Here is a 23,421-nt window from a genome sequence, read left to right on the forward strand (position 1 = left end):
CAAAGATGAAACAAAACAGACCTCACATATAGATTGATGAGCATTTAATCCATTTAAATTTAGAACAATAAACAAAAAGTCTATATAAATATTTTAGGGCAAAATATAAATTTTAAAACTTGCCATTAAAAATAACATGGGAAATAAAGGACAAAAATTAAGAATGCTGATTTCTATAGTTGGCATAGCTATTAATATTCAATACATATAAAATGGGAACGGGGATTAAGGACTGTTCCAGCTTCCTGATGTTTTTCTTTTGCAATTCTGGAGAAAACTTAAAATATTTTGTGGTAGAAAAGCTAATGGACATTTTAGCACCACTGTAGGCTTTTTTTCTAAGATTGAATAAAATCAAATTCAAACACTTAATAAGTACTGCCTCTAGTATGGGATACTTATCAGATTGTGTATCCATTTTTACATCTGTACATATACAGAGAATGGAAATATATTCACCATCAATATTAATAATGGTCAGCTTTGGATAGTAGGTATTTTTATTTTCTTAGTGGTATGTTATTTTGTTTAGCTTAAATTCTTTATAACAAGCATGTATGACTTTTATAAAATAAAGCATATTAAGTCTTATAAATAAAATTTTAAAGACACATAAAGAAAGGAATTTTGTATTTTAGAATAATTCTTAAGCTCTTACTGGACTTGTAAAATAGAACAGTTATGGCAAGAATTAAAGTTGAAGCCAGAACATTGTATTATCAGGATCACTCTTCCCTAACCAAAAATCTACTTTTAAAACAATTGCTAGTGAAGAAATACAAACTTTTAAAACTCCCTAGAAACAAACAACCAGTATGGTATTAAAAACAGTATGTTTATTTAAACTGTTACTTTTCATAATTCATTGAATTTTGTCACAGATTAATATCTTCATTCTATTACTTTACTGGGTGCATTAAGTAACATTACATAAAACTTCATAAAAAATTAAATAAGAATTAAAAAGTATAGCTAAGAACAAAGTCTTAATCTGTGTGAGAGGATTCACCATTATGCATTTTTTTCTATTTCATGGGCCTCTCAAGAGCCTCAGACTCATTTTCATTTTAGGGAAGACAAAGCCTGTCCTTTAAGCTCTCACACCACAACCTTGTTCTCAGTATTATCGGTTTGAATTGATCCAGTGGTACCTGTCCCTGCGGTGCCCAGTGACAGGCCTGCAGCACTTGGGGATCCTACGTGCAGCTTGATAAGCAACCCGGTTTCCTAGGACTCCTGAACGGCCCTCTGCCACATTCTTCCGGCTGGTGGTGTAGAGCCAAGATGGGCAGGGCCATTTCAAGTTTTCAGCCTGGAGGGAATGAAAATGGAGCAGATAATCATCTTCTGAAATTTTGCCAAAATTCTATATACCTTAAACTTAAATAAAGTCACTTTATACATTTTAGCAAAACAAATTCTTTAATTCAACTAAAAGTTTTTAAAACATACATATTCAAATTTGTGTATACTCTTGAGTTCTCACCCACCTCATCCCTACCTGACCCCGGCTACCCTAATCCAAAACTGCCAAATCATGATCCCCTGGGCTAAGAAGACCCAGAAAAATCTTTGTAAACATTCCAGATGGTTGAACAGATGTTTTACAGAACACACTTTGAAGAGATACTGCCATAGATGAATTTTGTTGACTAAAGACCTGATCCCTAAAGAAATCTAAGTATAAAAATAAAAATATGGGCAAATATTTTACTAAACTTAAATTGTTATGCAAAAACTATATTGAAACTATAATATACATACATATACACACACATACCGATAGTTTAGAAAATTAGGGAGGAAACAGTTGCCAGTAATATAACATTAAAATACTCTGACCTATAAGTACATTAGGATTTTACAGAATGAATGAGGAAGAGAAAATATGTAAGGCTGTAAGTATCCAAAATATTTCAGCAAGTGGAGTTTTTTGGAATATTTAATTTATATTATCTTTTATAGATATCATTTTTATCAAAGTATCTGTTTCTTAAATGAAAATAGTCAATTCTATGAAAAATGGTAAAACAGATACTTTTACATGGAGTTAGAGCCTACAAAAATATTTGGACATGTGTCAAAAAGCAATAAAATGTTCATACCCAATGACCCAATAATTCCATGTCTACATATCAAACCTCAAGAAATAACTTGTATAGCAATGTCTAAATTTTAAATAGGTTTTTTAAAAATAGGTTTTTTAATTAAAGTAATTGTGGAAACAACTAGAATGTCAATAGTAAATTTTAAAGGAATCAACTGAACATTAAAATGTTAAAATTTTTAATTGCTTTAGCATTCTAATATATATTTAAGAAAAGATACAACGATAAACAGATTCTAGACCAGTAATTTTCAAATTGTCGGTTATGAAATCAATTTGAGTGCAGTTCAAACTATTGGGGGAGTGTTCCTAATACTTACATTATTACATGAACTTCACTTCTATAAATAAGCAGATTTTTCAATGAGTTGTGATTTTCTTAAAAAGGTCTCTAAGAAAAACTTCTTAAGCAAGATTATACTCTTTTGATCTTTCCTGAATATTCCGAACTTTGTATAAATAACATGTTTTGATTGGCAGAAAAAAAAAAACCTCATTAATTCGAAGGAATTTCAGTGGAAGGAAACCCGTGATTTCAAATATTGTACAAAGAAACAAGACAACAGCAACAAAATCACAGATCCTAAGAACTCAGCCAAGTAGAGGTAATACATAGGGGTTGGGGGCACAAAAAAATTTGCCAAAACACTAACATTATAGGGTTTTTAATCTCTATATTTATTCTTTCCATGCTTTGTTTGTTTACACCAAGCAAACATTTTTTAGAATTAAAATAGAAAAAAAACAGAAGAACTGGAGCACATTTGACCTGATAGACACTCTTGGGATTGCTGACTTTAGGGATGATCTGAGATTCCATGCTACCACTTTCTTCATCAGAGGACATGCCAGAGGAGTAGTCTAATGAGGCTCTATTAGCAGCATAACTGATTTGTTGAGTTAACTCCCATTCCTCCCATCTGCCTTTAAAAGAAGCAACTACAAATGGATGGTTTTTTTCACCGTACCTAAGTAGGAAAAGAAATTGTTTAGAGATTAAATTTGTGAAAAGTTGAATCTCTGTAACAAACATGTCTGGAGACAATATGCTAACTTTTAAAAAGTTGTTTTAAAAAAACAACTTTTGTTGTTCTAAAAGAATTGAGGGAAGGACACTATGATCTTTAGGACTATACTTTATAATTAGTGAGGATATCCTTTAAAGCTATCTTGGTTAATTGCTCAAAAAAAACAGCAAAGATTGGTTTCTTTTGGTTCAACTAAAGGACTAAATTGCCCCCATTGTAGATAACTCTTCTTCCCTCCTGATGTTGCATATAGTAGTGAGAAGCTACAAGTCTACAGTTTGCAACAGAGTGCAGTGATTAAAGTCACACTGCAAATATTCTGCAACTTCTTTGCACTTCCCACTTCATCTCCATGTGAAAATAAGAGTTTTCATCTAAAATCTTAACCTAGTAGTATGTCCTCACTACTAAGCTAAGTCTTTTTTTTTTTTTTTCCTGGTACCGGGGATCAAACTCAGGACCTTGCGTTTGCAAGGCAGGCGGTGGAACCACTGAGCTAACCCCCCCCTGCCCGCCCTCCGGCCCTAAATTAAGTCTTTGAGATCATCATCTTTCACAAAGATAGAGACCTGGCTAAAATAAACTTGTTTCCAGGGGTCACAGAGCACACAAACTGAGAATACTCACCTACAGCACACTTGATAGGGATCTACCCATATGGTCAGCTCTCTTGGAAGTCCCAGGTGAAAATAATTCACTTTACTCTCAGCACAAGCCCTTTTTAAAATGGGGTCATTATTCTGATTGTTTATCCTGATACACCTTGAGGAAGGAGCAGGAAAGGGAAGACATGATGACAGGTACTTTAACAGGAAAGTAAATCATATTGTGGGTACACTACTCCATACACACACCTCCCACCTTACTCCCACCTTACCCTCCCCCAACCTCCACTCTTACAAACAGGAGTAAAACATCAAGTTTTGACAGTGATTCATAATATGTGTTGTAGCAGTAAATCACATGATTAGTTACCAGATTTCACTGCATATCTTTCATGGCAAACACATGTTGGAAATTGTGTAATCTACCTTATATACTGGGGCTTCCTCCATAGTTTTCATCTACACTGTCAACTGCTACATCTTTCTTTCAAGCCCACATTCAGACAAATGGATTTGAGTCCATAAAACTTTCACAACTTGTAGACAAGAAAATCATTTCATTTTCCTAGCAGGTGGTTATTGCTTATAGGTTACTTCCCTTTTCCATGCCACATAGTAGCACTTACCTGAAGGCTTGTCCTTTAGAAGGGCAACTGGGGTGCCAGTGACCTCTATATGTTTCAAACAAGATTTTCATCAGCTTTTCTGCAAAGTCATCTATTTGCTGTTTATTCAATTTTTCATGTTTTTTCACCAATCTTGTGACAAAGAAAACTGCTGCTGCAATTTCATCTCTCATGATTTAAGAACAATCTATGAGGAGTCCTACAACCACAATGGGAAGCAATAAGAAATCACACAGGAACAACAATTTGACTTATTATCAGTACATAATGACCATGTGGAAATTTTAGATCCCCAAAGTGTTAAAAATAATTTTCTAGAAAGAAATCCTTGGTTAACTAAATAAGCATATTAATACTCAAAGCAGCAAAACAACCAAGAAATCAATTCAACTTTGTTTTTAAAATTTTTCAAAAGAAAAAAATCTTTTTAAAACTTTAAAACACTTAAATATAACTTAAGTAAAATAAATCCTAATATTGGAGGGTAAATTACACTAAATAACACTTTTAAAAATATATATATGTTTACAAATGGTATAACTTTCTGAGAGAGCAGTTTGAAAATGTGGTTTACAAAGAAAAACACTTTAAGATTAGCTAAGCAAATATACTTGCCAGCAAAATCTCTCTAGTCCCAACAAGTGGGCCAGAGCTAGAAGACTCTTGCATATGATTACAACTCACACTCATACCTGTTTTGTGAGTTTCAGGCTGCAGTTTTTATAAGCCTGGGCCTTAAAACTCTGATTGGTAGCTCGCCTTACACAGGCGCTCTTCGTTAAGATAATTGTATTGCTTTTTCCAGGACTCCATCAAATTGCACCTTGGCATATGCAGAATGGATTGTTTAACGTGCTTAAAGATTTTCAAGTTGGATTTACATTTTCTATTTTTCTGTTCAAATCTAATGTTTTATGACAAAGGGTAAGAATAAAACCCTCTCCCTCTTACCTTACTATCCCACATTTCAGGAACTTCAACTTTAATTCTATCAACATATTAAAGACTTGTCATGGATCTTTTATAAAACTTAAGAGAACTGTCTTTGAGCAGTCATTACATTGACTACACATTTTTACTAAAATATTCATTTGTAGAATAAACAGAAGAGATCTTAGTCTCACTAGTTCTCAAAGGATGAGTCAGTTACTGCCTGATTTGGGATCACTAGGTTGCTTGTTAAAAATGCAGTTTAGGCCAGAGATTTAGATCAGTGGTTCCACCGCTTACCTTGAGAGCGCAAGGTCCAGAGTTTGATCTCTGGTACCAAAAAACAAAACAAACAAAAAAATGCAGTTTCTTGGACCTTATCCCAGATCTACTGAAAAAATTCTACTAGGTAAGGCATTGTGATCAGCCTTTAACAAGTTCCCCAGATGAATATCATGCTGTACCTACTAAAAACAATTTAAGAATCACCACACCTGAGATATATATCTATAATATATATATATTATATATATATTATATATATTATATATATAAATTATATATAATATATATATATATCTTTAACACCTACAGTTAGTGGTCACTCTTATTTCCTCATAAATAATTCATTCTCTTACAAGGAAACCCACTTTATTTCTGAAATGCTTCAAATGTAGTACCAATCAGTCCTTCCTACCTATGTGGAGCCAAATTTACTTCTTTGATTTTCTGCATACACAGCCTGGTTTTTACCTCTGAAACTATAGATTATAACTATTCCTCCACCATATGATGATGTTTCAAATACTAGCTACTCACCCTTTCAAATCTTCTCTTTTTAAAGGCTAAATATTCTCAGCTTACCAGCTGTTCTTCTTGTAGACAGCTCAGCACCATGCTGGAGACTGACATCTGGGTGAGCTTCAGGTATACCCTTTAAGACTGCAGGGTCCAGACTTGCATACAGTGCTCCAAGAGTGCTTCACCAATAAGGACTAGCATAGGTCTCTGTCACCTTCCTTGCTCTGAGTACTGTATTCTAGGGAGGCAGCCTCAGGTGGCCTTCACCTTCCATCACACCACTACTTCACACTGAACTTGCAGGTACTCTTTCACTAATGCTGTTATTTTGTCACATCATTCCCTCCTGCACACTACAACTTTTAAGAACATGGGCTTCGGAGTCAGATGGACCTGGGTGTAAATTGCAACTTTACAGCTCACTATCTTTCATCTTGGACAGCTTGCTAAATCTCTCTCTCTCTCTCTCTCTCTCTGAAACTTTCCCTTCTTTGACTTACAATGGGAGGTACAACAGCGACCTCATAGGGTTGCTATCAAGATTACAACAGATAATTAAAGGACCCCGGTCTTTAATTGTACAGCAGGGAAATACAACAGAGTAGTTAAAATTCAACTATAAAATCTACACTATAGGACAAATCCTCATCCTCTAGCTTACTAGAAACTTAGGGAAGTTTTTCAATCTCTCTAATCTTCAAGATCTACATCTGAAAAAAGAGGATATGAGTTATGTTTGTGAAGGGTTTGGAACTAGACTACTGGCTTGGATCCTAGCTTAATCTACTGTGTGACCTTAGCAAGTTATTTAACCTCTCTGTCCCTCAGTTTCCTCATCTATATAAAGAAGATAACAACAATGCCTATGTTATAGGGTTATTATTAGAATTATTTTACATAAGTGTAAAATGCCCAGAACATCACCAGGTACACAGTAAGTGCTCTATAAATGTTAGATATTATTACTACTTTATTATATTATTATTAGTACCACTAACTACTGACTTGTGAAGTTCTTGTCAAGATTAAATAATAAAATTATATAAAGCACTTGTAATACAGTTGTATAAAGCAAGTGCTTAAAAAGTGGCTTTTGTCATTAGCAAACATAAGTAAAGGATTTTATACTCATCTGTTTATTATGTCATCTCTAATGTGTGATTTTAATGGAGTATAAAACAACTACATACTGGAGTTCTACCTATCATATTTCATTATGTTAATTTTTTTTCTTTTGCAGTGTGGGGATTGAAACTAAGGACTTATGCATGCTAGGTAAGCACTCTACCATGAGCTCCATCCTCACCCTACTACGTTAAATTTAGATATTTGCTACAGTAAGTCAAGATTATTTGTGATGTTGATTTTATCATTCAATAAATTATCTTTTTGGTTTCCTATCATCTTTATATTTGGTAAGAATATTAAATATATCTGTACCCTTCAACAAGTAATGAATAAACAAGTTGAATGGAATAAAGATCAAACAAAATGCTTTGACAAAATCCTAGGAGCTCTCTTCAGATTGTATTCTTTCCACTTTAAACAATTTTTCTATCATACAGTGGACAGCTCGTCAATGGTGAAGATTTCACAATTACCTTGCAAATTCTGTATGTAGTATACCTTTAATATACCCTATCATGAAAGAAGGCAGTTTAACCTGACATGCCTCATTCTTTAGGAGCTCCTACTGTTCCAAGTAATCCCAGCTTCCACAATATTCAGAAACTGTTTAGTAAGATGTTTGAGAATTTTGCCCCATTTGAGGCCAACATTATTGGTCCATAATAAAAAGCTTCTACTTTTTTCCCTTTTTAAAAATAAACATGATACCATGTAACTGTCTCTAGTCTTTCACTTTTAGTGAAACTTTCACTAGTTTCACTTTATGAAATATAATAGTAGAACATCACTAATAAAATGCAGTTTCACTACTCACCTAATTTGATCAAGGGGTAGGCTAAAAAAGGAAATATGACAAAGTTTCTAATTGAATGCAGTGAAAATGAATTAATACATTTTACATGGATTTCTTAAGATTTCTGTAGGACCATACCTTGATCTTAAAAAGTTACTAAAACAAAAAGGTGCTTAAGAATAATAAACTTGAAAAAGAATGTGTAGTTTTGATCTTTCAACAGATCAAATTTATATATATTTAGAGTAATGTATGAATCTGGTATTTATAATCATAATATATTAATCTAATATTTATCATCAATAAGCTTCATATCCTAACTGTAAGAGTAGAAATTAGAAGCACTTTGGTTTCATAAATTTAGTATGACTCAAAATTCTTGTACTAATATAGTAAGACTACCATTACAATATAAAGACAGCACTCATTGATTTCATGGATTTCAAACTTAAAGGTCATATTTGTAATCAGAGCCCCATAACTTGTGTGTTTCTTAACTCTAATCTGTTTCCACAAAATAAAGTCAAGAAGCCTAAGTTATATCTCCACTTTTTCTGTGATCATGGGCAAATTAGTTAATCTTACTGTACTTCTGTTTTGTCTAACTCTGTCTCAATTTAGCTGCTCTGACTTCAGGGAAAAAAGGTACAATAAGATGTTTAACATAAAATATATAACATGAAAGATATATAAAATAAATTTTACTTAGAAGTTTAAAATTAATAGAAAATCAAAATGTCAATCATTAGAATCTACTATGTTTCGGCCAAGGATTTAGCTCAGTGGTTCCCAGTGCCTGCCCCCCAAGCACAAGGTCGCCAAGTTCGATCCCCAGTACCAAAAAAAAAAAAAGAAGAATCTACTATGTTTCAACCTACTAACAAGCTGAAAATTATACCTAGTGACAACCACACATAAAAAGATGAAATATTTTAAGTAACTCTAAAACACATTCAAATATATTCCAAAGACAGACCTGCAAGAATTTATTATTCTAGAGTAATCTAATCAGTAACCTAATTTCTTACAGTAATATTGGTATTACTATTTTGAAGCAATCATATGAATACATAATAGAAACAAATAGGATATAGTAGGGCAATGAAAATATTTAATTTTTTTTTCCAGAACTGGGGATCAAACTCAGGACCTTGCGCTTGCCAGGCAGGCACTGGCACCACTAAGCTAAATCTCCAGCCCTTAATGTTTTATGAAATAAGATTTTCAATGTAAGGAAATAGGATAAAAGTGTAAAATCCATAAGCACACCTAGTACTCATTTTGTGGTCTCTAACTACCATTCCCCACTTAAAAAAAAACTACTTGGAAAAATGACTGATATCAGCTGTAACTCAGGTAATATATTGCATAAGCCTGGAATGTCTTATACCAAAAATCAAGAAAACTATTTAAAACATATTAGTCATGTCAGAAGACACGAGCCAATATGAAGAGCTTCCCTCAGCTACAATAAGTCAATTTAAACATAGCAGGTACTATGTTCCTCCTTCAGGGCCAACACAGTCATCCCTAGAAATATGAGATGCTAATGGCTCAACTACTAGAAATATGAGATGCTAATGGCTCATAGCTGCATCTATCAGGAACTGTTGGCCTGAAGAACTACTCACCTGAAGTTATTCCACTCTTTTAAGGATTGTCTACAGTCATTGACAGGCTGATGCCATCATACAAAAATTGAGCACCTTTGATTCAACTTGAAATAACTCTGAAGGGCCATGCCATTTCTATAGCTCCCTATAAATAAGCCAAAGTCTCCCCTCCAACTTTGTCGATCCTATCTGCTCAATCCTATCTTCCTCATTTCCTTTTAGGTGTATCTCTCAATACCACTCCTCAATAAACCGTCTATAAGCCACTCCCATCTCAGAGTATGTTTTAAGGAACCCAAGACACGTACCACAAGTGTTCTAAGGAAGGAGACTCTAAAATGGAATTTTGGACCTGGATTACTCAGTTGCTGGCTGAAATAAACATCTCACTGGTAGTGATAATAGAAAATCGCTCTAACTCCTGGCAGGCTGTAATGGTGTGATTGTCAAAATTTTCAGCAGAATGAGCTGAGAGGGAATACAGATATTAGGGTCTGCCCTGGTTACTGTAATATTTTTCATGCTTAAGAAGTATGAGAAATGGTAAGTATAAGGACTATTGAAATGTATGCCTGAGTACTTTGATATCTAAGAATGACAATTTAAGATTTAAATAAGGTTAGTTCATTCTGATTCAGTAAGTACGTAAATGTCTACTATATGCCCAGAACATACGAAATTAGATAAAAGTGAGAGAGGGACCTTACTGATTTTCTGCCTCCCACAGTATCTTATTTATTTCAGTTGTCCATGATACATTTCTCACTTCCTTGCTCAATGCCATGGGATCCAAAATTGCTACATTTTGGAATCACCTGGGGATCCGCCTCCTGACCCCTAACATTCTGATTGAACTGGTATGGAGTACAACCTGGGCATCAAGATTTTTTAAAACTCAACTGATTCTAACGTAGAGCAAAGGCAGAAAATCATGAAATAGATCTCTCTTAGCTATCAAGGAGATCTTAAATTTATTTTATACATTTAATTACCTAATAATGACTTAAACTTAACAGATTATTATGGCAAATTTGCATTATTTATTCTCATCTTTTCTAGCCATTTTCTGAGGTAATTTTTGTGAAGTTTTTTTTCAATTTTTCTTAGAAATGACAAATCTAAAACTCAGGGCAACTCCCTACATATTGCTGAAATAAAATCTGGTTCTGAAGTAAAGGCAACATATACATTTTTGGCAAATTTTCCATTAGAAATGGCTAGTAACAGTATTTATATTATTAAAATGGTGCCAGGTGTTTAATAATTCTTTTGTTACTTTGCCTTCCTCCCCAACAACACATTATTCCATTAAACTTTAAGTTGGCAAAGCACATTACCTGATGAAGTTTTAAACCCTCTCTTAGCATTATTTTCTGCAACAGGCCCAAGCAGGCCTTGGAAGTTATGAATAGAATGGTAGAATAACAATGTACTTAGATTTCAGGAAAGAACAATCAAATAGAAACTAAACATCATATAAAACTTCCTTCAGTTACATGTTTATTATGAATTCAAACACCTGATTTAAATCACCTCCTTTACATTAATAACAATTACCCCTTCTGGTATAATTCACATTCACTTAGTGATTACTTACTGACCACCTGCTACACATTAGACACTGCTATGGGTTGAAGGAGTATATAACAAAAACCAAAATTCAACGTTTCTTTCAAGAGGCTTATAATCTTGAGAAGGAAATCAGATATACATACACATGATTGTTGAATGCAGGTTTTGAGAAATAGAAGACTAAAAAATGACTCCAAGTTTCAAGCATTAGCAACCAAGAGAAGAATGTTATCAATGTAATAATTAAGGCATTCAGTAGAAGAACCAGTACAAAGCAAATGATGATGAGCTCAGATAGAAGTGCACTGAATTTTCTGTGGCAATTAGGCACCCAGAAGTAATGTCCATTGAAAGGACATTAGAATTTAACAGAATATCCACATTAGCACAACCTAATCTAATCTCACATTTAACTAGAAAGGAAAATGCTAAAATTGGAAGGACAAAAAGCATTTCTTCCATTGTTCTTGTATAATGCCTAAAATTCCCATTATAAGACATTTATTCCCTTGTTTAAGACATTGTCTTCCAAGGATTTCTTTTTGAAAAGATCAGATGAGTTATCCATAGTACAAAAAACAAGATGGTGTCCTGTCTGCCTAAGTTGGGTAAGGGTATTAAGTCTGGATGAGACACCACAGAAACTGGGGAAAAATGAGATTTCTGGCCATTTGCACTTAGGATGAACAACAGGAAGGGAAGCATCATAGACATATTTTACCTTCTTATTATGCCTATAGCAGGGAATCAAGTGGGATAAAACATGAAAATTTCTGAAATTACATATAACAGTTTCCAGAACTGCACTTCTTCACTTTAAAATGGGAAAGTTCAACTTGATCACTAAAGTATAGCTTTTTTATTTATCAATTTAAAAAGTAAAATTTGTCTATACTTCTATACTTGTCTTCTTAATTTTAACTACACTTCATTGATAAAATGAAAATATAACTGTTTAAAAATAGGCAAATTAATTTTAAAACATCATCTAAGTTGAACATTAAATATGCTGGACTTCTGATATAATGACCAGTCTTTTAATCAGCCCTATTGAAATCTCCAGTAAGCCTTCCTTAAACTAGATGTTACATCTCGAAGCTCATCTATCCATTTACAATGCATGCCACTGCTAAAGAGGGGAGGGTAATAGATACTTTAATCTCCGTAAAACAATAAACACATTACATACATGGAAGGGTGTGTCTCAGCAGAAGTATGAGAGTAAAATTTCCTAGACTAACATTTAGAGTCTTCCATGATCTATTTCCTACTTACCTGCCTTTCTAATCTAATTTCCCTAATGCAGAGTAGAGGCAAACTCACAGCTCTGCCAATTAGCCATGTATATTATCATCTCCATGAATTTGTGTTTTTCCTTCCTGTTACCAAAAACATCCTCCATCTGTGTCAAACTTTGTGCTTTTCCTTCTAGGATCAGTTCAGTCCCCTTTTCCATGTAGTCTTCTCTCTGTAGTGACTTTTGGCAATATCCCTTATCTTTACCTCAATGCTGACAATAATGACACTTACACTAGTATTCAGGGTTCCTTATGCACGTATTAATCTAACCATCTTGATACTTAATATAGCTACATGTGCTATAATATAACAAATATTTCATTTCTACATTAATAATATAGCATGTGAATATTAATTTATATAATCATATATTATATTAATATGATTAACATAATGGACAATCTTGATTGTTTATGTATATAAATTGTCTCTCTGTCCAACTAGATCATAATCCCTGGAGGCTGTGTTCTCTAAAGATAGAAAATATGTAAGACGTTTGCCTCCGTGCTGGATCCATAAGAGTACCAACAACTATATTTATGAAGCTTATTTTGTTAGATTCTTCTTGATTTACCTAAAAAAAAGTCAACATTTTTATACTGAAAGCTACAATACCTATTAATCGATAAATAGAAACAGAAGCTAATTAAGAATATACCACATTTATCCTAATGAGAGTACAAAGAAATGGAACCAGAATTATAAAAACTGCTGACAGTTCATTTTAGTTTAAATGAAAATCTCCTCTCATGACTAAACAGATTCATTGATTTTTAGTTCCTCAAAGGCACTAAATTCAATTTAGTGTTGTTCCAGTGTAGAAATTAGTTCATATAAGTACTATACTATCATGAATGTTAAGTTAATCAGACATTTGATGAGCTTCATAAAAACCAAAATGTGGCTTTATGTTTTTTAAGAGAATCCAATATAGTCATTTTTAGTCAGTCTCTTCACTTCTTTCTTCAGACCCCCTTCTAAAGCTGCAGAAGATAGCAAGTGTTCAGATGGTGGGTTTGTGTGTGTTAAAGGGAGGGAGTGTGTTGTCTCCACCATTGGTCATTCCCAACTCCCATAAATCTAGTCTTTTATCTAGGAGTGTTAAATTAAGCCAATACAAATTTTCCAAAGCCAAAGTAGAAAATATTTGTTTTTGATATTCTTCATTTCCTCCTAATCTAACCAATTCATCTCCTTAGAGCTACCTCCCCATCTCCCTGATCACCAAAAGCCTAGAAATTAAAACAGTAAATAATTCCCCTGAAAGGCCCCTTCCTGGTGTGTCTAAAACAAATTTAATCTTCTGTTTGGGCATTTTTAACACCACGAGCATTCTTACTTAGATTAAATCATGGATCTCCCTGGTCTCCAGGCATGCCTAGACATGAACCATATAAATGCAATGAGATACTTGGAGTTTCTCTAGTAACTGTAGGCCAAACCAACAGCAACCCTAAGAACAAGCATTCTTTTTTATTTTTTTTTCCAAACAGAACTAGGACACACACATTTTTTGGTCATTTTTCAGTTGCACTACATACAAAATAAACTGCATTTTAAAAAAATTATTCCAGTAGACCATGCATCTTGACTACTTTTATATATATTTTTATTAACTTTGAGGAAATGTTTTAAAAATCTAACTTTCAAAGCACCTGCCACAACGATTGCTTTGGATGGCAGCAATCCAGCTCAGGTAAGACTATTTAAGATGCAACTAATAATTTCTAAAAATCAATTAGAAAGAAGAATTCAATATTTTATTGGGTAAAAATGACTAGCAATTTGAAAGAACAAGACTGTTTCTATATATTCACAAAATCCATAGGTCTGTATATTGTCTGTGGATAGAGGTTATTTCACACCTCGTTTTATTTATATATGTATATTTGAATGAGTGTAAGTAATTTATGTAATATGTGCTATTGTGCACATATTCTCCCAAATATATAGGATGAATGAATACAAAATAGCTATTTGCAAATGAACTGTCCTTTACAATTTAATTTTACAATTAATTTTTACAATTAACATTTTCTATTTCACTTTGATTTCTTACTCTTCACTTTGGTGTGTGTAGAACAATCTGTGCTTTTGGTAAAAAAAAATGACATCTTTCATATTCAAAAATAATGCTATAAACCTACTCAAGCTCATCTCCTTGTATTAATAGTTTGAGTTTGGAAATAGAATGATCTGGATGGCCTTGCCCCTATTCATATTATTAGGGGCATCTTTGAATTTATTTGCTGGTTTTAGAAAATCAACTTATAGTTAGTAAGTTTTCCTTTGAGGAAAATAATTTAGAACTAATCCTTCAGAATCAACAATGAGTGCTTTATACTGAGTGAATGATGATTATATTCTTGGGGAGAGGAGCTACTTCCAATTGAGTCCCAAAAAGTGTGTAATCAGAAAATATTCCTCATCCCCTCCTGATTCTTCCATTAAAGGAAAAGAGAGGAAAGAGTAACTAAACAATAATTGCCAGAGATCACCCAGAAATTGTCTGTAATTGTCCCCTTTGCCCAATGTATTCCAAATACAAACACAACCACATCAACTGTAAGAATAGAAAAATTTAACTGTCACAAGCCATTGTTTCTCAGATCTTCACAGTCCTCACCCTGAATATCCAAATTTACTTTTGCTTCAAGGTCCTACTCAAATCTCACCTCCTCCATGAACTTGCTCTGACATCCCCCTCTTCTATTTCTACTAACAAAGCCTACCCAGTTTAGTAATTTTTATGTATTGTCTTGAATGGTAAATAATGTTTCTTCACTTGATATCACTGCCCTAGACTATATAAATGAAGAGTAGAATAAACGTCCTTAGGTGCTGAACATTTACTAAATATATGCTGGAAGTAGGAATAGTTTTGCCTAAGGCTGACCTCGAGAGTACAAAGCTGTAGTTTTAATCTCAAAAGGACCACACTTTGCTCTAACTGACCAACTGACTGGCTCACTATTTGACTAGGAGATCCAGCCCTCACCTCATTGGGCAGGCTTCTAAGAGTGAGCTCAAACCGCCCAAGGAACACGAGGTGCAGGTGGAACTCTCAAAGGCAGCCAGAGGCCATTGAGGCCTACTTCTATTTAGAAAGCTCGACCCCACGTCTTGAGGTACCTGGGAAACTCTTCTCCGAGCAGAACATGAAAACTGGGGTGTTGCGGGGCAGACACACTTGTGGGGCTTCTTGAGGATTAGGAGAGGGGGGAAGGAGCTCTTGACCCTCCTGCTATACCAGGAAGAGAAACTGGTCAAGAATCTGTGCCTCCACCTCAGAGGCCTCTTCTCCAGGCCCCTGGGGGCCGCCACTGTCCCTCCCCCCGCGCCCCTCCCCCACCTCGCGCCCGCCCCGCCCCCTCGACCCGCGGGGTTCCAAGGGCGGTTGGCCGGCCACGGCCACGGTCACTCCGCCACTGGGAGCTGCGCCGGGTTGAGAGAGTGACTCGAGGGTTTGGCCTGGGGACTGAAGAGAAGTTTTCTGAGGCGGGCCATACCCGGCTTGAGGGGAGAGACGCAGAGGAAAGGGTCCCTGAGGCGTGGGCCCTGGGAGGTGCGGGAGACGGCGGGGAAGGGAAGCTCAGCGCTCCCGGGGTCACCTGGGGTCGCGGCGCGGCCTTGGGGGATGCAGGACCCTCCGGCAGCGCCGCCCCCCGGCCGTTTGTTGCGGATGGTGGGCGCGACCCGGCAGGGTGGCCAGGAGCCTGGAGGCGTCCTCGGGAGATCTTCGCCTGGGCCTCGCGCCCCGCCACTGTCGGGCGTCCGCTGGGAGAAATGGGGGCGGATGGGGGGCCCGCCTGCTCGGGGACACCGCCTTGACTTTGCAGACGTCCGGGAGCTGCAGCGGGGGGCGCCAGTGCTCGGTTTGTAGGCAGTGTAATTAGCTGATTGTGCTGTAGTGCTTACAATCACTAATTCCACTGCCATCAAAACAAGGCACAGCATCGTCTCCGCCCTGCGGAGTCCGAGAGAAGGCTGAGCTGGGAGCTGTGCTGCGTCAGCGTTTGTCCGCGAGCACGTTGTTAGAGTGAGAGTAACCCAGGAAAACGGCCGCCTGCTGGCTCCAGACGCAACGAGTCCTTAGCTCTCTTCTAGGAGTCACGCTAGGAAAGCACTGGTGTATGCTGTGACTCCTTATGCTTATTTCGTACTAGTTAGTAGGGTAGTCACCAAGACAGCAACTTAGCCAATGATTTGCCCATCACCACGTATGGAGGCGCTAGCTTGCGACTGCAGTTTGTTTATTTTTTAGTCTAGTTACTAGGCAGTGTAGTTAGCTGATTGCAAATAGTACCAATCACTAACCACACAGCCAGGTAAAAAGACTGAGATTCATCCAAATGGGCCGTTTATACTATCATGTCAGTATGGGGGAGAGGGCTATTGGAATATGCTGATACTACCCTTTTCCTATTACTTGCTCAGCCAAGAGAAAACATTTAGCTGCTAAATATACAATGTATGTACTATACATGTATGTGTATTTCTTTTTCAATATTCCTTCCAGGTCTTAACCAAAAGTAATTTTTAGTTACATTAGGAGAATATAATTTTTCATTAGCTGACTGATCTGTAATAGACTTTTGGTTGTCAATCTTTGAACTATCTTTCTGTGAGACTATATTGTTAGTTATATTTTGAAAAAATAAAGTGCCATATAGACATAAATTGTGGCTATTACCATGTGTCCAGTACCTTTCAATTGGCTTCATAATCTTAATTCCTGCCACGTAATCACAATTTTTTTTTATCTCTGAAATGGTTAAATTGTACCTAGATTAAAGAAATCTCCCAGGAAAACTATTCACACACTTGTTAATGCTTTTATAAGGATACACTAACAAAATTTTTCATGAAGGAATTCCATCCACTCATTAGATATATCCTTTTAAGTAATCATTTAAAACTTTTGCACTGTAGGCAAGTTTTGATAGAAATGATTAATAAATGCAGTTATAATTTAAATCCAGCTTGTTCTAAGACTTACTGTAAAAGATTAGAGGGAGAAGGGATCAAACTATATACATGAGTACCTACAGGACCAGTTCCGGCCTCTAGCTCCTACGGGCTTCCTTGAATTCTCTGATTACAAGGCCTCAGAATGTTCACAGTATTGAGTGCTGAGCCACAGACCTGTCTGGAAAAGGAGAGTAGGGCAATGGAGCCAAGAAATTTAAAGTTTATTCAAATATCTTTTGTTGGAAGCGGGAGCAAGTGGAAAGCTGAAAAGAGGCTAAAGTGCTCCCCCGCTGATTCTGACAGGAGGCGCCAAAAGTTGTTTGGACTCGCCCATGACTACAAGGCTCAGACTCCAAGGCCAAGCGAGCACTACACCTGCTAGCACCACAGAAGTAGGTTTCAGCGTGCAGAGAACCCCAAACACCCACAGAAAAAACTAAGGGCCTCCTGTGGCGGCTGTTACCCTCCTGCTGCTTCTACCTTCTTGGAGCTGAGGGGTTGGAAGGAGGGGCAAAGGAGCTTGGAGAAGCGTCCTGAGTTGCCATGGAAACAGGGCCCAGCTCAGATCTCAGCTTCGGAACAGAGTACCACGAAATTTACCCTCCAGGATTACTGGTGTTCACTGGCTGCTCGGAACAAGATGCCAACTTAGCTAAGCAGTTCTGGCTCAGGGCGTTGATGTATCCCACTAACGAATCTCAGTTGGTGCTGACAAGAGCGAGCAGTCAGCATCTGCCTGTTGCAGGGAGCTCTAAGAGTATTGTCTCAAGTGAGTAAAAAGTAGCTACCTCCTGGTGGTTAATTTCTATTGCATCTTAATAACCTGGAAGATACTAGATCTCCTTCCAGAATAAACTGCCCAACATAAATCTAAAAACTCAAATGTCTGAAAAGTATACATTAAGAGTAATAGCTATATGCAAATACATATACTGTATAAACAGTTCCTTAACTTTTGCAGCATTCCCCCCTGCCAAAAAAAAGCAGACTAGATATGGTATATCTAAAAGTACACTTTAAGTGTCCCTTAAATTATGGCATTTATTTGGCAAACTGTGGACTAATCTAAGAAAAATGGTATATGTTGGGACATTAAGGACAATAGTTTACATAATTGAATTAAAATTTGAAAGCCCTAGAGAAAGTTGAAGGAAAATCAACTTTAGGAACCAAGTTCATTGACTGCTAAGCCCTTAATGAGGCCTAGGATGTGAAAATAGTTATGTAATATTTGTAAGTATAGGAAATTCAAATAGCATTAATGTTATTTCTTTTCTTTACTTCCCCTTTGTACTAAGAGAAAAGTCACCTCCAGCCTTCTGCTTTTGAGAATAACAGTAAGTACCAAATTTAGTGCCTTTCAACATCTGGATTGCTAGGTTTTTCAGAAAATAGGTAATTAATACAAAGGTACAACTTTACATTTTGGCATAATATTCTGAATTGCACATATGAAACCTTGCCTCAGGGACCGAACTAGGTTATCCATAGAACAAACCCTAAATTTCTATAACAGGTTGAATACAAATGTAGAAATTAGAATCTCTGATTCTATATTTATGTTCTCTTTAGAGACATTTTCTTGTCTCTGCTGAGGCTTACTCATCATCTAAAGAGATTCAAGAGTCCCTGCAGCTATTGCTAATTCAGTTTTCAATTATTTATGAATCTGGTTATAAGATTTCATGACACAGTGTGTATTTGTTTGTACCGTCCTACACTTTTAACCATAACCCAATTTTATATCAATGCTATTATAAAATCATGATAAAATTATTTTAGATTGAGTTTGACTTTATTTCCTCTAGAGAGTGCAGATGTCATCGCTGAAGCTCTAAAGATTCAGGAATCTGAGGAGAAAGTAAAGTATCTACAAAAGGTAGGTCAATATTTCATGTCTTCTGATTTTCATTAAATTTCTAAATAATCCTAATTAATTAAAAAGTATTTATTTATAGGTGTTAAGGATATTCTTTTTAACTTAGCACATATAATATGCTATTTTTGGTGCATTAGCTTAGAAAGGCTTTTATTATAATTTTAATTAAAAATTTTAAAATTCTATTAAAGTTTGGCTAGTCTCAGTCTCTGCAAAAGGCCAAGAATGTATAGGAACATCAGAATCAAAGAGAAATGGAAAAAGATTCACACTTTTCAATAACGTCCCAACTATATATACTGTTCTAAGAACAAAAATATTGCAAGAACAGGAAAAATCAAATAGAATTGATTTGTTTTGATTGGCTAAAATCAAATGAATGGAACAAGTCTGTTATCTAGGCCTGCTTTGACTAAAGTAGCTCCATTAGTGTAGTCAAGTCAACTGAGCACACGGCTCTTTTTGGCAGTATCCCTTGTTTGCTTTCCATGCTATAGGCATGGCCTTTAACTCAGCAATTAATACAGTGATTTATAGCAACATTTTGTTTGGTTTATGGATTAAATTCTATTCCTGTAATTTTTCCTGTACTATACAAGCAAAGATAGAAGATTTGTTTTGACCTAACGTCTTTAATCACTGGATACACTGGCAAGCTCTGAAGGATGAATCAGGAATTCTACATAGATTATAGAACAATGCATTTAAATTAGCTGATCATAATAATTCACTTTGTGGATTACTAGTGATTCCTTCAAATGAATTAGGTGATTAAAAATAGCATTTTCTTTGTAGGATATTATGTACTGAAAATGTATACAAGGACTTTTTTTTTTCTTTTTCTTTTTTAGTATTGATACTAGTACTGATACTGGTACTTTTTCTTTTATGGTACTGGAGAATGAACCCAGAGGTGTTCTAACACTGCTCTGTCACAGAGGTCTTCTATCACCACCCCTTTTTAAGATAAGATCTCAGTAAGATGCCCAGGCTGGCCTTGAACTTGTGATCCTCCTCCCTCAGCCTCCCGAGTAGTTGGGATTACAGGTGTGTACCACCAAGCCCAGCTATATTTAGGACTATATATGGATTTTTGAAAATCTAATTTTCAGTGAATTAAATATCATTAAAAGTCAACTTCTTTGATGCTTTAAGAATTTAATTTTTATTGTATTTCATTATAGGATGGGATTAGATATAAAAGGTTAAAAGGAAAGTATTAATCATTTTTATCAGCTTTTGTACAGAAATAAGACAATGATATGAGTTACAGGTAGATGTGATACTAACAGACTGTGGTATTAATATTTTTAGAACCCTTAGGTCCTTCTATTAATTAACCACTCAATAATTTATTAATTTCACAGATATTATTGAAAGACTGCTGTGTGTAAGTACTAGAATCTGGAATTTAAAGATAAGATGTGGCCCCAATATCAAGGAGCATACAGTATGGTGGAGGGGACAGTTAATTAAAGTTAACAATTAAGATATACTATTATATCAGATATATGCATGTAATACTATAAGAACACACTAAATGACATCAAAATCAAGCTTAAGGAATCAAGAAACTTTCCCAAAGACACTGAGTTTTGAAGGCTATAGAGCTTGTCAGACAGAGAACATGTAAAGCAATCCTCCGGGATATCCTGTTTATCTTCTAACATCCAAATATGATTATCCTGGTCTTCTATCTTTCTTTTTCCCTCATGGCTCCCCTTTTCCTACAGGATCAAGAGGAGTTGCTCAGCATGTTTGAGTTCCTTTTCACACTGACCATAACCATACTATTCCACCAATCTCTTTCTTCCCATATGCCTTCTACACACACACACACACACACACACACACACACACACACACACACAGTATACTTGGTTCTCAACCACTTAGGCCAAAATACATGCACTATGTACTCTTTCCCATATATTCTACTGAAGTGATGCATGGGTAAACTATATTTTTGCTATATCTAAATATGTACAATATTTGCCAATTTGTACATTAAGCCAAGAGGTCCTGCAATGCAATGTAGAAGATGATTCTGTTTGCTAAGATGGTAGGTAAGAGGCCTAACAAAATAATAAGCCAGCAGGAAAGAAACAGAACATTAATTAAACTATGACTTCTGAGTATACAGGAAAAAAAATAGTACTGTATAGTACAGTTCTACTTAAATACTGCTGATAGCTTTCCTTTCTGTAACAAAATACGCAAAATATTAAGCTTAAAAAGAGGAAAGGTTCTTTGAAATCATAAAACTAATTTGCTTTTTAGTTTTGCCACCTTTAAGAAAGCTCTTTAGCTTTTTATCTCCTTATGAAAAGAATTATAAATAATTCATTTGCTGAGGGAAGAAAGAAGAGGTCAAATCAATATTTTTAATGTATGTATGACATATTTGGAAACATGGTCCATCTGAATTTAATGTTTTAACTTTAGTGAATAGAAACCAAAGCTTTTTCCAAGAAAGTGTAAAATCTACAGAACAGTATCTCCAATAGACTCTTTATTGGGAATGAGGTTTTAGTCTGTCATTATACGTCCTATATAACCTATACTGACCAAATTTCTTCAAGTTTGTTATATGATACTTCCTTGAACTACAAACACATTATATCACAATGACATTCTTAGAAGAATAATCTTAGAGGGGCCAGGGATTTAGCTCAGTGGCACAGAGCCTTCCTGGCATTCAAGTGGTCCTGAGTTCAATTCCCCAGTACCAAAAAAAAAAAAAAAATCTTAGAAGCTTCATAAAAGTGTTTTTAGGCCCTGAGGCATGAAAGTGGAAAACTTTTAAACACTGTTATCTATTATCCTATACTTTCTAAGTATTGAAAGAGATTCTGAGAACCATTATGTCAGTTTCTAAGAGCCAAAGGAAAGACATAGAGAATTAAAATTCCTCTGTGTCATTGCCAGGATGTCTGATAAAAGCAAGGCCTCTTTTGTGTCAAAATGTTAGGGATTGCTTCCAAGACAAATCTAAATTTTCCCACTAAGAGTGTTACCTAGCTTTTAGTTTTGCTATCCTGTCCTGACATAATATTTACAAAATTCCTTTTCCCCCATAAAAAGAACCCCAATAGGAAATACATTCCCCTGTGGATTCCTCCTTTAGTAACAAAGAATATTTAAATACTTAAATTATTATTGTTCCCATTTTACCAAAGTATTCAACTGGAAGAGTCATAAAAATACACTGCATTTATGTGTTAAGCAAATATTTTGATACCAAATGACAAAAGAGTATATAAATGTTTACTCTTTTTGTATCATCTGTAATACCACACTGTTTTCAAATTTTATTCAACTTGAAGAACACTTTTAAGTGACAGAGATTCCCCCTAAGTCATCTTTAGTAACATCTATAGTCCATGAAAATGTATTTGAGAGAAAAATGACATTTGGGATCAAATAGCTGTATAAATTTACCATATGTAGACCAACCCCAGAGTGATACAAGGCCATTTATCTGTGTATTTTACCATCCATACATTTCACCTTAAGAACAAAATGAAAACATTTTTAAACCTAAGGTATACTAGACAATAACCCACATTTATTATCTACTTATATCAAATATAATTAAATAAAACTATTGCATCCAATACAAAGTAAAAAAAGGGGGAAGGGTCATGTATTTTCTTTACAAAATGTAGAGCTAGTTCCAGTACAAGAAGCCTTATTCTTCAAATCAGTGAACACCTTAGCTAGATGTGTTGGCACCCTCCAATAATCCCAGTGCTTTGGGAGGCTGAGCCAAGAGGATCACAAGTTTGAGCCTAGCTTGGGTAATTTAGAGACTAAGCAAAATCGAATCTCAAAATGAATGCCCTCAGAAGCTGAGGTGATACAATCACTTCTCTGTTTGGGTTTTGACATTTACAGTTCCAATAGGTCCTGATTATACATAGATTCCATATTTACAAATTTTCCTACTAGATACAGTGTATTTGTACCCCTAAAATCAATATTTGTGGTGCTTTTGTGTTCATTTATGGACATGCACAAAGTGATAGAAAAGTCTGAGTTTCCTAACACACTGTCCAAACTGAGGTCA

General features: G+C 35.4%; 2 protein-coding genes across 14 annotated transcripts in view; one reads left to right on the forward strand and one right to left on the reverse strand.

The window, feature by feature from the left end:
* Window positions 1-16,238, reverse strand: Btg4 (BTG anti-proliferation factor 4). 2 transcript variants are annotated; one of them, XM_021237820.2, is made up of 5 exons: window positions 16,114-16,238; window positions 4,367-4,565; window positions 3,763-3,897; window positions 2,877-3,075; window positions 1-1,312 (listed from the first exon to the last, which is right to left on the reverse strand). In XM_021237820.2, exons 2-5 carry the CDS (start codon window positions 4,537-4,539, stop codon window positions 1,124-1,126), a joined length of 696 nt encoding a protein of 231 aa, XP_021093479.1. In that variant the 5' UTR covers window positions 4,540-4,565; window positions 16,114-16,238; the 3' UTR covers window positions 1-1,123. The 2 variants fall into 2 exon arrangements, with proteins under 2 accessions (XP_021093479.1, XP_021093478.1); XM_021237819.2 differs by lacking the exon at window positions 16,114-16,238 and adding an exon at window positions 15,635-15,805 and having other exon boundaries at window positions 2-1,312.
* Window positions 13,913-23,421, forward strand: part of Hoatz (HOATZ cilia and flagella associated protein) — an 18,921-nt gene continuing 9,412 nt past the window's right edge. For 4 of the 12 annotated variants that reach the window (XR_015451567.1, XR_015451566.1, XR_015451565.1 and 1 more), the window contains exons 1-4: window positions 16,689-18,242; window positions 18,772-18,810; window positions 19,282-19,352; window positions 20,720-20,742. Coding sequence is in view for 8 of the 12 variants with exons in the window: in XM_087212219.1 (XP_087068345.1) it covers window positions 18,017-18,242; window positions 18,772-18,810; window positions 19,282-19,352; window positions 20,720-20,742 (359 nt within the window). In the remaining 4 variants the exon portion in view is untranslated. Of the gene's footprint in view, window positions 15,631-15,812; window positions 16,068-16,688; window positions 18,243-18,771; window positions 18,811-19,281; window positions 19,353-20,719; window positions 20,743-23,421 lie in introns of those variants that run through there. The other 8 variants (XR_015451564.1, XM_087212218.1, XM_087212217.1 and 5 more) reach the window with 6 other exon arrangements.

This window comes from Heterocephalus glaber, unplaced genomic scaffold (assembly GCF_053883595.1).
Source record: "Heterocephalus glaber isolate CG9 unplaced genomic scaffold, H.glaber_assembly_v1.0 deba00001429, whole genome shotgun sequence".
Classification (NCBI taxonomy): Eukaryota; Metazoa; Chordata; class Mammalia; order Rodentia; family Bathyergidae; genus Heterocephalus; species Heterocephalus glaber.